This window comes from Panthera tigris, chromosome C2, assembly GCF_018350195.1.
Source record: "Panthera tigris isolate Pti1 chromosome C2, P.tigris_Pti1_mat1.1, whole genome shotgun sequence".
Taxonomy (NCBI): domain Eukaryota; kingdom Metazoa; phylum Chordata; class Mammalia; order Carnivora; family Felidae; genus Panthera; species Panthera tigris.
Window position 1 is genome coordinate 94,888,628 of NC_056668.1, and position 17,115 is coordinate 94,905,742.

The following is a 17,115-nucleotide window of genomic DNA, read 5'->3' on the forward strand; positions in this document are numbered from 1 at the left end:
GATCCAGAAGAACCCACTTGTGTCTGGCTAGATTGAAAGGCACAAAGTTGACTGGTAAAATGACATTGTTGAAAGAGCCTCCATTAACCCATAAAAACTTGAATTTGAAGTATCACTGTCTACTGATGTTTGCATACCAAGTACACTGTCACCAGCAGCAAAAAACCGTTAAATGTAAGCTACCCTCCAAATTTGAAAAAGCACACCTGTTCTTGAGGCTGGCACATTCAACTGAAAATGTAAACCTTGTCTACTAAATTCTCTGTGCTCCAGCCACCCAGCCACCCCACCACAGGCCTTTTTCAGTAATCTAGTTCTCTCTTACAGCGTCTGGAGTAACTCCTCTCCCCAACAAGGTTGCTAACCCCTCTCTCCTCCCATAGAGGACTTGCTTATTTTCTCCACAGCCTCCACCTACTTCCTATTGGATTCAAATGCTTTCATATTGAATTTCTGTTGACCTTGAATTAAACCATATTCTATTTTGGGCCACAGAGAAATCAGAGGAAAAAGCAGAGCTCAGTCTATAATGATTTCTGGCTGCTTAATCACACATACGGTGTCATTGGGAACAGCACTCCAGAGATAAAGCTGCCTGTTAGTTCACCTGCACACGGAGCTTATCATCCTGCAACTTGAGCATGAGATATTTTACTGGATTCGTATGGCTTCTTATTCCAGATAGTAACAAACTACGAATCATTCTATCATTAAATCAGCAAAGGGCTCCAGACACAGAGACTTTCAAAGCAGGGCCACTGTCTTCATTATGTACCTCAAGAGCAGGAATCTTACCTTTTAATGTCTTTTGACATTTAGAAAATTCTAGGTATTCAACATATATTACATTGTTTAACTTGACATTTAAATAATTTTACGTCGGTTCATGTCCACTTAAATACTAAAATTCATCTCAGTGAAAGAGGAAGGAAGCTGGCAACACCAAACCAGCAGAGCAAGTCTTTATTTTCCGTTTGCCTTTAAGCTGTTAAAGCTGTGACCTGAAAAGTTAGTTCAACTTGCTGAGCAATCTATTTACTCAAGTCAAACACAACTTGTAAGGAAGTGACTCTCATTTTACCCAACTTGGAATGTTTCAGCTAGAATCATGGGTGGGTAGAATTTACTAAGAAGTTACGTTATATCGTCTAAATCAGGCTTCTCAGACTTTCACATGCATACAAATTAGGTGGGGATTTTATCAAAGTGTAGATTCTGATTTAAAAGGTGTAGAATGGGACCCAGATTCTGCATTTCAAACCATTGTTGGTGGGTTGCTTATGCTGCTGGTCCACTGATGACTTTGAGGAGCAAAAAGTCTAGGCCTCATTTTGTCCAGAGAAGTGAAATGACAATGATTTTATCATTGCTCCAGAGTGTTTCATTGATTAGCATAATTTTAAAATGTCATGAATTTGAAGTAGGGAATGAGCAGTTTCTGGAAGATGAAGAAAAAAGTTAACTTCACAAAATTCTTAGTTTTATTTATTTTTTTTTTGTTTCTTATTTGTTTTCCATGATCTAACCATGTGGGAACATGCTGTCTGGATGTGTTGTAATTAGAGAATCACTTTAACCCACACATAATTTGTTCTCATCACAATCAGTTAATAGGCTCACTGTATTCCCATAGATGCATGACTGTATGCTGAGTATCAGGTCATGACATACTCATTCTGTCTCATTCAGCAACCTTTTATTTCATCTCAATTTAAAATTTTAACTCTGGGTGGCTGGCTGGCTCAGTCAGTAGAAAATGTGACTCTTGGCCTCCGGGTTGTGAGTTTGAGCCCCATGTTGGATGTAGGGTTTATTTAAAAGATAAAATCTTTAAAAATAAAAAGAATAACATTTTGACTCAAACACTTTCAAAGATTTTGGTTATGTCCTGCAAAGCACTATTCAGTATGAGGCTAGATTATTCTGTCGTCTTTTTCCACCTCATAACTAGAAAGCAAGCTTGATTTAAGGAGAGAAACAGGATGTCTTTCTCTACTTTCTGACTCAGTAATTTAAAACTATAACGCAGAGTTCCCTTGAGAGTTAGTTTAATTTACTCAATTCCTAGAGGAATGCTGCCAATCTTTCTTATCCTTTTAATAGAATTTAAAAGCTTTAATAGTAATATTACGAAATATTTAAGTATACATCTGTACTAAATTATTGGGTCTCTAGTCTCTCCATTCCTCTAGGAAGGCAAGTAAAGAGGCGCTAGAAAATTTCCAAAAGACAGAAGACTCTTTTCCCTTAGAGCCTCTCACCCTGAGCATCTGAGTAAGCTGCCTTATTATCTGTGGAATGGGGAAAACAGAATGACACTTAGGCCGACTAGCTTCTGATTTTAAACATGAATTATTTAAATATGCAAATAATATCAAGAAACAGGTACTGCAGGTCTCCTAGGCACAAGGCTCTATGTTTCATACAATAAAATGTAAAATCCAAATTTTGCTACTAAGTCTAGGTGAGATAGTCTACTTAGGAAGGTCACACATAAACCTGTGATAAATAATAATTCAAGATTATATAACAATTCAAAGCAATAGGGCAATACAGAAGACATTGCTAATTTGTGCAAGAGCAAGTATGATCTATAGAAATTCAGAGAGAGGAGTAATTATGTACAGCTAGGTTGGAGGAATTTTGTTTTCAATCTCTGATAGAAGTTATCTCTGAAGATAAGTGTGATATAAAACAGAAGCAATTGTCTTTCATCTGGAAGGGACTTATCAAGGACTAACTGAAAAAATGCTTTATCAAGGACTCACTGAAAAGTCCTTTGTTAACTTGTAATAGAATGTAATTTCAAAGAGATCTGGGTCCCTCTGGCAAATTTACATGAGATAGGCCACAGGCTGCTACTTAGCCTTTCAAGGTCTGCTTTTTGTCTTACTGAAAAACGAGGGGGCCCGTGATCTCCAAAATCCATTCCAGTCTAGAATTATAAGATTCTGGGGCCTCTTAGGAACTTGTGGTTTGAAAAATTCACTAAACTGTGAGCTTTCTTTCTGTATAAAACTTCCCCAGGACCCAGCAAAGCCTATGGCAGTTAGTATTTGTTGGTCGACACTAGGAATTTCCAATCAGATTTTCATTCATTGAACATGTTAGTTGAGAGTTTACTATGTCATACTCCCATGCTGGACGTGGAGATAGGAATACAAGAAACTCAACCCTAGGAAGTTCACAGTAGTAGATGTATGTCAACATTTACTGAAAAACATGCGGTAAGTGGTGCCTGGGTGCCTCAGTTGGTTAAGCATCCAACTTTTGATTTCAGCTCAGGTCACGATGTCACAGTGCTTGGGATCAAGCCCCGTGTTGGGCTCTGCGCTGACAGCACAGAGCCTGCTTGGGATTCTCTCTCTCCCTCTCCCACTGACCCTCTCCCGCTTGTGTATGCTCTTGTTCTCTCTCTCTCTCTCTGTATCAAAATAAATAAATAAACATTAAAAATAAAATCAAATCATGTGGCAAGGGCCAACCCAATTAAATTGGGGGAAATAATTGTTGTTGTTGTTGTTGTTGTTTAACAAATGATGCCAGAACAATTGGATATCCATGTACAAAAAAATTAAGTTGGACCCCTTACTCAAACCATTACAAAAATTAACTCAAAATGGGTTAAAAATCTAAATGTAAGAGCTAAAATTATAAAACTCTTGTAAGAAAATGTAGTAAATCTTTGTGACCTAAGATTAGGCAATGGTTTCTTAGACTGACACCAGAAACACAAACAACAAAAGAAAAAGATAAGTAGAACTTCATCAAAATTAAAAACGCTGGTATTTCAAAGGACACCATCAAGAAAGTGAAAAACCATCCCACAGGGGCGCCTGGGTGGCTCAGTCGGTTGGGTGTCCGACTTTGGCTCAGGTCATGATCTCGCGGTCTGTGAGTTCGAGCCCCACATTGGGCTCTGTGCTGACAGCTGAGAGCCTGGAGCCTGTTTCAGATTCTGTGTCTCCCTCTCTCTCTCTGACCTTCCCCCATTCATGCTCTGTCTCTCTCTCTCTGTCTCAAAAATGAATAAACGTTAAAAAAAAATTAAAAAAAAAACAAACCATCCCGCAGAATGTGAGAATATATTTGCAAATCACATATCTGATATGGTACTAGTATTCAGATATTTAAGTAACTCTTAACAACTAAACCGTAAAAAGACACATAACTCAATTTCTCTTTGTGGGCAAAGGATTTGAATAAATATTCCCCTAAACAAGACATACAAATGGCCAATGAAAACATGAAAAAGTATTCATCATTAGTCATTTGAGAAATGCAGCTCAAAATCACAATGAGATGCTACTTCATACCCACTAGTTTGACTATAATCAGAAGGTGGATAATAACAAATGTTGGCAAAGATGAGCAAAAGTTGGAACCCTCATGCATTGCTGGTGGGAATCTAAACTGGTGAAGCTGCTTTAGAAACAGCTGGACTATTCCTTAAGATATAAAACACCGAGTATGACCCAGACATTCCACTCTTAGTTATGTAACCAAGAAAATTAAAAACATATGTCTGCACAAAAACTAATACATAGAGGTGCTATTTGTAATAGCTAAAAAGTGAAATCAAACCAAATATCTATTAATTAAAGAATGGATAACAAAATGTGGTATATCCATAAAATGGAATCATATTTATCTGTAAAAAGGAATTAAGTCCTGAAAGATATGATGATGTTGAATATTTTATGCTAAGAAGCCACATCCTGTGTAATTCCATTTATATTAAATGTCCAGAATAAGCAAATCCAAAGGAACAAAAAGCAGATTAGTAGTTGCCAGGGATTGCAGAGAAGGTGAATGAAGAATGATTGCTGGTGGGCCTCAGTAGTTCCATTGGTTGATCTTCGGACTCTTGATTTTGGCTCTTAGTTCATGATCTCACAGTTCGTGGGTTTGAGCCCCACATCAGGCTTTGCACTGACAGTGTGGCATCTGCTTGGGATTCTCTCTCTCTCTCTCTCTCTCTCTCTCTCTCTCTCTCTCTGCCTCTCCCCCACTCACACACGCTCGCTCCCAAAATAAATAAATAAACTCAAAAAAAAAAAAAAAGAAATGATTGCCTTATGATCATGAAGTTTCTTTTGGAGTGATGAAAATGTTCTGAAATTAGTTGTGGTGGTCGTTACACAACATTTTTAATATACACTGAGTTATGGGGCGCCTGGGTGGCGCAGTCGGTTAAGCGTCCGACTTCAGCCAGGTCACGATCTCGCGGTCCGTGAGTTCGAGCCCCGCGTCAGGCTCTGGGCTGATGGCTCGGAGCCTGGAGCCTGTTTCCGATTCTGTGTCTCCCTCTCTCTCTGCCCCTCCCCCGTTCATGCTCTGTCTCTCTCTGTCCCAAAAATAAATTAAAAAAAAAAAAAAAAAAAAAACGTTGAAAAAATATACACTGAGTTATATGCTTTATTATTATTTTTTTATGTAAACTCTACCCCCAAGGTGGGGCTCGAGCTCATGACCCTGAGATCAAGAGTCACACGCTCTACCAACTGAGCCTGCCAGGGGTCCCATGAGTTGTGTATTTTAAACAGATGGATTTTATATTGTGTAAATTATACCTCAATTAAAAATATATGTACTCATAGAGGAGTATAAACAGAGTACTATGGGAGCAGCTAACTCCATCTGGGAGAGGCTGTGAAGGTCAAAGGGGGAAAACATTGAGTGGAATTTGAAGGATAATGCTGGCTGACAACAATGGATGGAGAGAGACAGCCATACTGAAAAGGGCAGAACATGTATCTTGGAGTTGGACTTTGGTTCCAAAGCTAGTCCTGCCATACTAGCTGTGTGACTTTGAACAGTTTACTTAATCTCACTAAAATGAATATCCTCATCAGCGAAATAGAGGATACCTACTTCATGGGTGCAAATTAGATAGGATACTGTATGTAGAGCACTGAGTAAGTATTCAACAAGCATAGCCCTCTCTTTCTCCCTTCAACCTCATATTGCTATTTTAGGTGCAATTAATGTTGAGTGTAAAGGCAGAGCAGGGAAAGGCCTAGCTTGGGTCTGAATGGCAAGAAGTTCAATAAGGCTTAAGAAGAAAGGCAGCTGGAAGCAGAAGAAGGTGTTTTAGAGTCAGAAAATAGAGGCTCTGGGTGGCTCAGTCCAACTTCGGCTCAGGTCATGATCTTAGGGTTCGTAAGCTTGAGCCCCACATCGGGCTCTGTGCTGATGGCTCAAAGCCTGGAGCCTGCTTCAGATTCTGTGTCTCCTTTGCTCTCTGCTCCTCCCCCACTTGTGCTCTGTCTGTCTCTCTCTCTCAAAAATAAAAGTAAACATACAAAATTTTTTTTTAAGTGATAAAAAAAAAAAGAAAATAGTCTGTACGCAAAAGAAGGAACTTTGAATTTGGTCCTATGATTTAGTCCTAAATCCACTGAAGTTTTAAAGAGAAGAGGAATGTGAAGATACTGGGTCTTTAGATGATAGCAGAGGGAAGGGTAGCCCGAACTAGATAAGAATGATAGCTGTGGGACTTCAGGAGACGATACAGATTTTTGACTTTATTAAATGTAAACCAAATCTGGGCATATTAGAGGCACTTGATGTGGCCTATTTTCTAATGAATTGTTAATAATTATTTGGTGACAGGGCACCTGAGTGGCTCAGTCAGTTAAGCATCTGACTCTTGGTTTTGGCTCAGGTCATGAGCTCACGGTTTCACGGGTTCAAGCCCTGAATTGGGCTCTGTGCTGACAGTGAGGAGCCCACTTGAGATTCTCTGTCTCCCACCCTCTCTCTCCCCCCTCCACTTGCTCTGTCTCTCTCAGAATAAATAAATAAACTTCAAAAGACAATTTTTTTAAAACTTCAAAAAATTTTTTAAAATAATTATTTGGTGACATTTTCTATATTTTAATCGCTTACTTCAGTTAGTATTTTGGTAAAACTAAATCTTAGATAATACCAGTAAAAAAAAAAGTACTTATTGTTGAGAACAGTCCAATCTCCAGCCTGAGCACTACATGGCAAAATTGAAAGACTTGACTCTATTTTTGACTGAAGCAGGTTATGTAACTTGCTGTGAATTTATTTCCCTTTCAGAGAATAAATGATGACAACGTTAACCTGGCTGACTTCAAAATATTGTGAAAATAAACAAACATCTCAAAGCTCTTTGAAGTTCATTGATGGAAAGTACCCTTCAAATCCAAAATTTCATTATGTAAATAGACAGTGAATTATTATTCTTTTCCTGAATCAATTTTTAGTGTTCCTTCCTCTAATCTTGCCCTTGAACATTTCTACAATTACAACAACAATGAAAAACCTTCTGAATTCTTACTCTGAAAAAGTCCCTGCAGTATATTATAAATTCTAGACACATGCGCATAGTACATTGCGGTCACAAAACACTTTTACAAATACAATCACATTCAGATTAATTGATTTTTTCCAATAAGCTCAACTGGTAATGTTGGTGAACTTGGTATGCGAACAGGTGAAATGAATTGCCTAATAACAACCAGCTAGACATGAGCAGGACCACTGCTTAAACTCAGGTTCACTCTAGATTCCAGGCTTTGCCTATCTTCCTGCATTAAACTAGACAAAGATTCCTACACACACACGCACACGCACACGCACACACACACACACATTTAATTCCCTGCTTGGGTGGCTCAGTTTGTTAAGCATCCAACTCTTGGTTTTGACTGAAGTCGTGATCTCATGGTTCCTGAGTTCAAGTCCTGCATTGTGCTCTACTCTGACAGTGCAGAGCCTGCTTGGGATTCTCTCTCTCCCTCTCTCTGTCCCTCATTTGCTTCAGGACCCAAGTGGTCTCTGTGCTGACAGCAGACAGCCTGATGCAGAGCTGGAACTCAGAAACCTGGAGATTATGACCCGAGCCTAAGTCAGACACTTAACCGACTAAGCCACCCAGGTGCCCGAGACAGAGGTAATTTATTTGTAGATTAAATAGTATAGTATTGGCTAAGAGAAATTTATCAGCTTTTAAATGTTTTAATTTGTTTCTATAAAACTACTTCAAATGAATAACCCAAGCATTTCTCAAAATAATACATCAATATTACACAAATTATTTGAATAAACCATATATATTAAATCATTATAGCAGAAATTATTCTGACATGAATGTATATCATACTATACTCTGCATAAATATATAGCATATTTAAAATACCACATAATAATAATGGTTTATAGTCAATCTGAAGAATTTGATCAGGGAATAAACTTTCATAATACCTAAATTGGACATGTATTAATCTTATTTTTCGCTCTGTATATTTTGTGAGGCTTTTTTTTTTTTCAACGTTTTTTATTTATTTTTGGGACAGAGAGAGACAGAGCATGAACGGGGGAGGGGCAGAGAGAGAGGGAGACACAGAATCGGAAACAGGCTCCAGGCTCCGAGCCATCAGCCCAGAGCCTGACGCGGGGCTCGAACTCACGGACCGCGAGATCGTGACCTGGCTGAAGTCGCTTAACCGACTGCGCCACCCAGGCGCCCCTTTTGTGAGGCTTTGACATGTGGGTGGCCTTACTGACAGAGGGGCCTTCCCAGGGCTAGCTAATTCCTAGAGATAGCAAATGACTCCCCTGTGACCATACCTTTCATATGCAAACCAACCCACCCAGACCTTATATCCCTAAACACCTCCTTTATCTACCTCATACACAAGCCATTATTCCCCCTGCTCTAAATTACTCTAGGGCCAGGCATTGGGCAACTAGAGACCACCCCTATAGACAAGAGCCTGCTAAAATTATTCAAATTATACAATCCCAAATTTGCTCAAACTTTCTTACACTGCCTTGTCCATTCCTTCCTGCAGAAACCACAATGAATGCTCTGGCCCTGCTTTCTCTTTCACTCTTTCTGCCTCCTAATGGACACTGGTACTTCCCCAGTGGCCCCCATAGTGTGGCATGCCCTCCCACCCCACCCCCCAACCCCTGCCTGGAAGCTGTAAATAATAAACTCTTCTTTCAAAGGCAGGTGTCCCTGTGTCTCTCACCTTACCATACCTAACTAAAGCAAATCTCAGGTACAAATCAAGACAACTGTGGCATGGTTCCTTAACTAAGAGTAAATAAAGAACTGGGGGTGGGGGGGGGGGAGAAGGCAATGCTCCATTCATCATGTACAGGAAATGAAAGATCAAAGATGAAATACACTTTTTTGGGTGAGTGACTTATGTACTTATTTATTCTTCCAACATTTATTTATTGAGAGTTTACTAAGTGCCTGGCACTGTGTTAGGCACTGAATATACAGTAAGGGACTAAACAGGTTTAGTCCCTGTCCTGTGAGATTCACAGTTTAGAGAGAAAAGATAGGCAAGAAAACAAGTGAACAAACACATAATTACAAAGTGTGCTATGCTTACAAAGCCACCCAGGTCCCCCTGATTTACAGTTTTAAAAGCTTACTTACCATGTAGAGAATAGACTGTAGAGGAATAAGGCTAGAAGTTGAGTGACCTGTCAGGAGCCTATTGCAGCGGTCCAGAAGGTGATGGTGGCCTGGCCTAGGTGGATAATAGCGGAAGTGGTCAGATTTGGGGGTGCCTGGGTCGTTCAGTCAATTGAACATTCGACTCCTGATTGTGGCTCAGGTCATGATCCCAGGGTTGTGGGATTCAGCCCCATGTCGGGCTCTGTGTTGAGTGTGGAGACTGCTTAAGAATCTCTCTCTCACCCTCTGCCCCTCTCCCCTGCTCGCACACTCTCTCTCTAAAAAATAAAAATAAATAAATAAAAATAAAATGAAAGATTATTAAAAAAAAAAGAAGAAGAAGATGAAGACGAAGAAGAAAGAGAAGAAAAAGTAGCAGATTTGGTTAATTTCTTGATGATTTCATGCATGGTGTGGCCAGAGATGAGGTTATGTTTTGAAGGTGGAGCTGGCAGGATTGCCACAGGTCGCAGTTAAGGAGTGGTGGAGCCATTGTTCAAATCTAAGTATGTCTGATTCTACAGCCATGCTTCTAACAATTCTAGGCTGTCACAATGCTAAACAACAAAAGCATAAAGGCAGAATGGAAAGTTCATAGTATCTTCCAGTGTTTATTGAGCCACCTATATGTTTGAGGTAAGGCTTTGTGGAACAAGACAAAAACAAAACAAAACAAAAAACCTCTCGACTGGGTGCATAGGAGATCAGGGTTCAAACTCTGCTTTTGCCTGGGATTCTTCATCAGCATGGATCACATGACATCTAATGTCCCTTCTAGCTTTCGTGCTCTGCTCTGTGTTTCTACTATGCGGCCCCTGGGGAGATAGAGCTATGTTTGGTGCCACCCACAGGTGTACAAGGGAAGATAAAATGGCTTAGCATATGATTAGCATACTAATTACGGCAAGAGCAGATAAGAGGAGAAGGACTAGAGACTGTCTTCAGTTTCAACACTATTTGGTTTCGCAAAAGTACTTGGTTTTAGTAGATTGCTTTCAAGGAAAACAGAAAGCAGGTCTATACATTGTTGTCATTCCAATTTTCAGGATATGCTAGAATTTTACGCCTCATTCATCCAAATATTCAAGTATTTATTCCCTCATCAAGCATTTAAAACCTATTGAGTATTAGGTGTACTCAATAACATTTATTGAGCAAATCTGAGTGAAGTTAAAAAACAAACGAGGACTTTTTTAGACTTTACATCTGGCCTTTTAAGACTTTACAACAATCTTATAAGGTGTCGTCGCTCCTTTCTTTTTCACATAATAAAACTAAAACCTGAAGCAGTCTAATCACTTGTTCAAGCATAAGGTAGTGAGCCCAGTATTCATATCTGGGTCTGCTGGATTTTTCACCTCACCACACAGGATCTTGCGAAAGTGATCACAGTCTAGTTGGGGTATGGGATGGTGTGTGTGCTGTATTAACTGCTCTGAAAAGGTGCAGCATGGAGTGATCCATGATCTAGAATAGAGGTCAGCAGACTCTCTCTGTAGAGGGCCACCTAGTGAGTGGGGGTCATGATAGGGTCCGTTGCAGCTCCTCAGTCCTGCCCTTGTGGCACAAAAGCAGCCATAGACAACAAAACATAAATGAGTGGGCATGGCTGTGTTCCAATAAGACTCTGCTTCACGGATAATGAAATTTAAATTTCACATAATTTTCACTTGACACCAAATATCATTCTTCTTTTGATCTCCCCCACCCCAATCATTAGAAACATAAAAACAAATTCTTAGCTTGAGAGCTGTAGGAAAAATAAGTGGCAGGCCGGATTTGGCCCATGGACTGGTGTTGGCCAGTTTGGGGTGCTATAACAAATACCACAGACTGGGTGGCTCAAACAGTGAACAATTATTTCTCACAGTTCCAGAGGCTGTGAAGTGCTGGCAGTTGTGGTGTCTGGTGAGAGGCTTATTCCTGCTTTGCAGACAGCCATCTTATTGCTGTATCCTCACAGGGCAATGCGAGAGATCATCTCTCTCTCCTGTCTCTTCTTATGAGGGCATTAATTCCATTTATGAAGGCTCCACCCTGATGATCTATTTACCTCCCAAAGGCTCTTAAATACCATTACGGTGGGAATTCAGGCTTCAATATACGGAGTCTGGGGGGGGACACACTCACCCTGCAGCAGTTTATGAGAGGCGCCCTGGCACGCAGAAGAGTTCTGCGATCACTCTTCTCTGCAGGCCAGACTTACAGTGGGAACTGCTTCAACTGATTGGGAAACTAAATGCAATAGGAGTAATCAGATCCTAGGGTGGCAGGGGCCAAGTGGCAGCACTTAAGTACTAAAGGCTAAGTGGGCATGGTTACCATGATGGACAGCAGAGTCAAAGCAGTAATTAGTCTGGCTTGTGCAGACCTATGTCATTGGCTCATCATGGTGTTCCTAGAAATGAAATAGATAGGGAGCTTACTAAATTCTTACTTGAACTGGATCAGTAGAGAAGTCTTTGGTTAAGTAAACAAAAGTCTAACCTGTATCATAAAAAGAGAGTCACAGCCCCTCAATCAAATTCTCAGACTCCAGCCAGTTTACAGAACCCAGAAACCCTTAAATGAAAGGGAGGCCACTGGGACACTACCAAAAATTTATAGTTAATCTTTCTCTAGCCTCTACCAAAGAGACCTACAACCTTTACTAGGGTAACTGTGCATTGGGGAAAAGGAAACAATCAGACCCTTTGGGGTCTACTGGACAATGGCTATGAAGTGACATTGATTCCGGGAGACCCAAATGTCACTATGGCCCATTAGTCAGAAGAGGGACTTATAGAGGTTAGGTGATTGGTGGAGTTGGATCTCAGGTCTATCTCACAGTGGGCCCAGTTGGTCCCCAACTCCATCCTGTGGTTATTTCTTCAGTTCTGGAATGCATACTTGGAATAGATATACTTAGCAGATAGCAGAATCCTTGCATTGTTTCCCTGACCTATGAAATGAGGGCTAATACGGTGGAAAAGGCCAAGTGGGAGCCCCTGGAACCACTTCTGCCCAGAAAAATCGTAAGCCCATTCCTGGAGGGACTGCAGAGATTACTGCTACCACACACCTATTCAACTCCCCTATTTGGCCGGTGCAGAAGACAGATGGATCCTGGAAAATGACAGTGGACAATCATGAGCTTAAACCAGGTGATGACTCCAATTGCAGCTATTGTACCAGATGTGGTTTCCTTGCTTGAACGAATTAACACATCCCCTGGTACCTAGCGTACAGCTGCTGATCTGGCAAATGCTTTTTTCTTGATACCTGTTAGTAAAAACCACCAGAAGCAGCTCACTGTCAGATGGCAAGGCCACCAATTTGCCTTCACTGTCCTACCTTGGGGTATATCAGCTCTTCAGCCCTATGTCATAATGTGGTTCACAAAGATCTTAATCATTTTTCCCTCCCACAAATTATCACACTGGTCCCTTATATTGATGACATATATTGATTGGACCTAGTAAGCAAGCAGTAGCAACTACTCTAGACTTATTAGTAAGGCATTTGCATGTCACAAGGTGGGAAATAAAATCCAAAAAGACCTTAGGGGCTTCCACCTCAGTGAAATTTCTAGGGGTCCAGGAATATGGACTCAACATATATTCTCATTTGGGTGTTTTATTCCATGCTATTTACTGAGTGACCTAAAAAGCTGCTAATTTTGAATGAGGCTCCGGACGAGAGAAGACTCTGTGACAGGCCCAGGCTTATGCGCAAGCTGCATTGCCACTTGGCCAGATGATCCAACATCCAATGGGGCTTGGAGTATATGTTGCAGACAGGGATGCTGTTTGGAGCCTTCGATAGGCCCTTACAGGTGCATCATAGTGCATGCAAGCTCTTAGAATTTTGGAAAAAAGTCCCACCGTCCTCTGCAGATAATTTGTTTTGAGAACCAGATCTTGGATTGCTACTGGGCCTGAATAGAGACTAAATGGGTCACCCAGTTACCATGAGACCTGAGCTATTCATCATAAACTGAGTGTCATCTGACTTACCAAACCAAGTTGGTTGTGCATAGCAGCATTGCACCATGAAATGGAAAGGGCCCAGCAGACCCTGAAGGCACAAGTGGTTTACATGAAGAAGCGGCCCATATGCTTGTGGTTCCCAATCCTGCTACAATGGAAGGATACAGCAAGGAGGCAGCTGTCTGCAAACTAGGAAGAGGGCTCTCACTAGACACTGAACCTACTTGCACCTTGATCTTGGACTTCCCAGCCAGCTTCCAGAACTGTGTGAAAGAAATGTTTGTTGTTTATGCTACCCAGTCAACGGTATTTGTTATAGTGGCCCAAACTGATTAAGGCAGAAATAGTAGTTTGCCAATCCCTGACCTAGAGTCCAGACTGGCACTGTCCAATAGAACTTTCTGTAATGATGGAAATGTTCTATATCTGCACTGCACAATGTAGTTGCCACTAGCTACATGTGGCTATTGAGCACTTGAAGTGTGACTAATGCAACTAAGGAACTGAAATTTTCATCTTGCCTTCTTTTCAATTCCTGTAGCCCTTATCATTTATTTCTCTTAGGATTCATATAGTTTCTAAATTAGTTGCCCTGTCTCCATTTTCATTCTCCTCCAATCTACCCTTCACAAAGCTAGAGGGTTTTTTCTAAAACCAAATAGGATCCTAACACTTCTCCAAGGTTATGGTTCCTGGAAACTTTAGAAAGAAGTTCAACTCGCTAGCATGCCATATACATCCTTTCCTTAGGAAATCACACCCCAAAAACCAAGAGCACACTTCACACACTGTCCGTTAGCCAATTTGACAATAAATTCTATTTAAAAAATAATAAAATAAAAAGTAAATTAAAAAAAGGAAATCACAAAGAAGGAAAATACCTTCCTCTGATCAGGTAAGTGATGATAAATTTCTTTCTTTTTTAATTTTTTTTAATGTTTATTATTGACAGAGGGAGACAGAGCATGAGCATGGGAAGGGCGGAGAGACAGGGAGACACAGAATCTGAAGCAGGCTCCAGGCGCCCAGCTGTCAGCACAGAGCCTGATGCGGGGCTCGAACCCATGAACCGAGAGATCATGACCTGAGTTGAAATCTGACACTTAACCGACTGAGCCACCCAGGCACCGCTATGATGATAAATGTCTTAAGAGTAGTCCCTCATCATACTTTGTCTCTTCTAACATTTCACACAGTGGCTTTCTAAATGCTGCCATGAAAAAAAAACCTTGGCTTTGGAGATGGAAATTAGAATCCTGCTTCTGGTACATTCAAGCAGAGACACTATGGATTCTTAATCGCCTTGAGCCTTACTCTACCTCTGTGCTAAATGGGAATGATGTTAATTATATCCAGGGTTTTGGTGCAGATTAAATGAGTCTGCACTTAGTAAAAAGGCTGTATACATGGTTGCTGTTGTTCTAATAACTATCAACTTTAGAAATGTTTCTCAATGGGGTGCCTACATGGCTCAGTCAGTTGAGCATCTGACTTCAGCTCAGGTCATGATCCCTCAGTTCATGGCTTCGAGCCCCGCATCAGGCTCTGTGCTGACAGCTCAGAGCCTGGAGCCTGCTTCGGATTCTCTGTCTGTCTCTCTCTGTCTCTACCCTGCTCATACTCTGCACATCTCTCTCTCTCTTTCTCTCTCTCTCAAAATCTCAAAAATAAATAAATATTAAAAAATTAAAAAAAGAAAAAGAAAGGTTTCTCAAAAAGCAATACTGGTCTGACTTTACCTAAAATACTTTACCTAACATGTTTATCCCAAACACTCCTTTGACATTTTCTGTCTTTAGGTTTAAGACTGTAATTTCTTCACTTTTGTTTCTCTAACCAAAAATTTGAGCAATACCAATGGAAATTTGATTCTTGAGAGTCAAATGACAATGCCATCATATAAGCATGTCAGAAATGAAAGAAAAAGTAGTAATATTTTTAAGTATCCAAAGGGACTTTTCAAAGGGGACTTTTTCAGTGAGTTCTCCTAGGAGTAGTAGGAAAGGCACTGCCCTCAGAGAGGAAAATGAAGTAAAGAAACCACATTTTCAAGGGTGCCTGGCTGGCTCAGTCAGAATAGTGTGCTATTCTTTTTTAAAATATATATATTAAATATAATATCATGCTACTCTTGATCTCAGGATTGTGAGTTTGAGCCCTATCTTGGGTGTGGAGATTACTTAGGAATAAAATCTTTTTTTTTTTTAAAGTTTATTTATTTGGAGTGAGAGGGAGAGAGAGAGAGAGAATGCATGCATGGGCTGGGAAGGGGCAGAGAGAGAGAGAGAGAGAGAGAGACGATCCCAAGCAGGCTCTGAGCTGGGCCTGATGCAGGGTTTGACACTATAACGGTGAGATCATGACCTGAGCTGAAGTCAAGAGTGAGACACTTAACCAACTGAGCCACCCAGGTGCCCCAAGAATAAAATCTTTAGGAAAAAAAACCAAAAAAACTATGTTTTCAGAGGAGGGAAAAGAAGTAAACTGACAATTTAGTTTACACTGGAAATGTTCTTTTTCCTTCCCTAGGGAAAGCCTGAAAACACAAGATTTCTAAGATTAAGTATACTTTTCATTAGACCACAATACACTTTATGATAGATTTATATCAATACTTCATTTTTCAGGTCTTGAAATTAGGTCTAGAAATACCAAAGGACATTGTCATCAGTACACTTTTTTTTCTGTTAAGGGCAGTAAAGATTGATTATTTCATGAACTTAAGGTTTCCAAAACACTTAATGGATGTTTCAGAATACTTATTACATTGAACGGATATCTGTACAAAAACACCCCACTCTTGATATTAAAATTTCTTGGAAGACACAGATTTTTAAAAGTCATCTTTATTTATTTGTCTCAGTCTGCCTCAGTGTAGTTAGCATATACACTGTACAGCAAACCATATTAACAAACCGGTGGCCATTCCTGCTTATTCTTTCCGGTGCTCAAGTTTGCAATCCCTACTAAATGCTCAGTAAATTCATGCGGAAGACGTGAATAACATTCATAGGGTAATTATAGTGATTCCTTAATCTCACAGGGTCTGGAACACAATTTTTGAGGCTGAGAGAGGAACTGCTTGTTTGTACCCCCAACTTCAATAAGCCCTAGGTAACAAGCCCGGTAGCCACCAAAGCATTTCCTTTCCCACTGAAACTTCATCCAATCTCGGTTGTATTTTCTTTCATTTCACTTATGGCAGTTTGCATAGGCTTTGGTATATTTTAGATGTTCTTAAAAATTTTAAGTTAACTGTCCAAGCAGAACTTTTTATATCTTGGTTACAGACCCCTCCGTAAGAAGATGACCATCGGCAAGAGAAAGGGAGGGATTGGAGGGGAAATAGTGGCAGCTAAATTGGAGAAACCTGGTCATTTCCCCGAGCGAACAAGGCCTCAGGTGGGAGGGGGGATTGGAAGACGAGAACGCCACGTGACCTTGGGGGGCCCCCGGGCTGAGTCGACCCCGCCCCTCCGCTCGCCGCCGGGGGGCGCATGCGCAGCCCGTGTTAGTGATGGAGGAGAGAAGATGGCGGAAGCGGAGTGAGTGACTTGCTGGTGACTGATGTCGTAACCGGGGGGCGAGTGGGGCAGCGACATGTCCCCTGAGGGGAAAGCTCAAGGCTCTTTGCAGGGCAGTGCAGGGAAAGGGAGACCCAGGAGTTCCTTATCTTGCTTGGAGGAGCCCGCTTGGCCC

General features: G+C 40.8%; 1 protein-coding gene across 2 annotated transcripts in view; it reads left to right on the forward strand.

The window, feature by feature from the left end:
- Positions 1-16,904: 16,904 nt before the first annotated feature.
- Positions 16,905-17,115, forward strand: part of PHC3 (polyhomeotic homolog 3) — a 91,223-nt gene continuing 91,012 nt past the window's right edge. For both annotated transcript variants that reach the window (XM_007077069.3, XM_007077070.3), the window contains exon 1: positions 16,905-16,961. In XM_007077069.3, the coding sequence (XP_007077131.1) occupies positions 16,948-16,961 (14 nt within the window). In that variant the 5' untranslated portion in view covers positions 16,905-16,947. The remainder of the gene's footprint in view (positions 16,962-17,115) is intronic.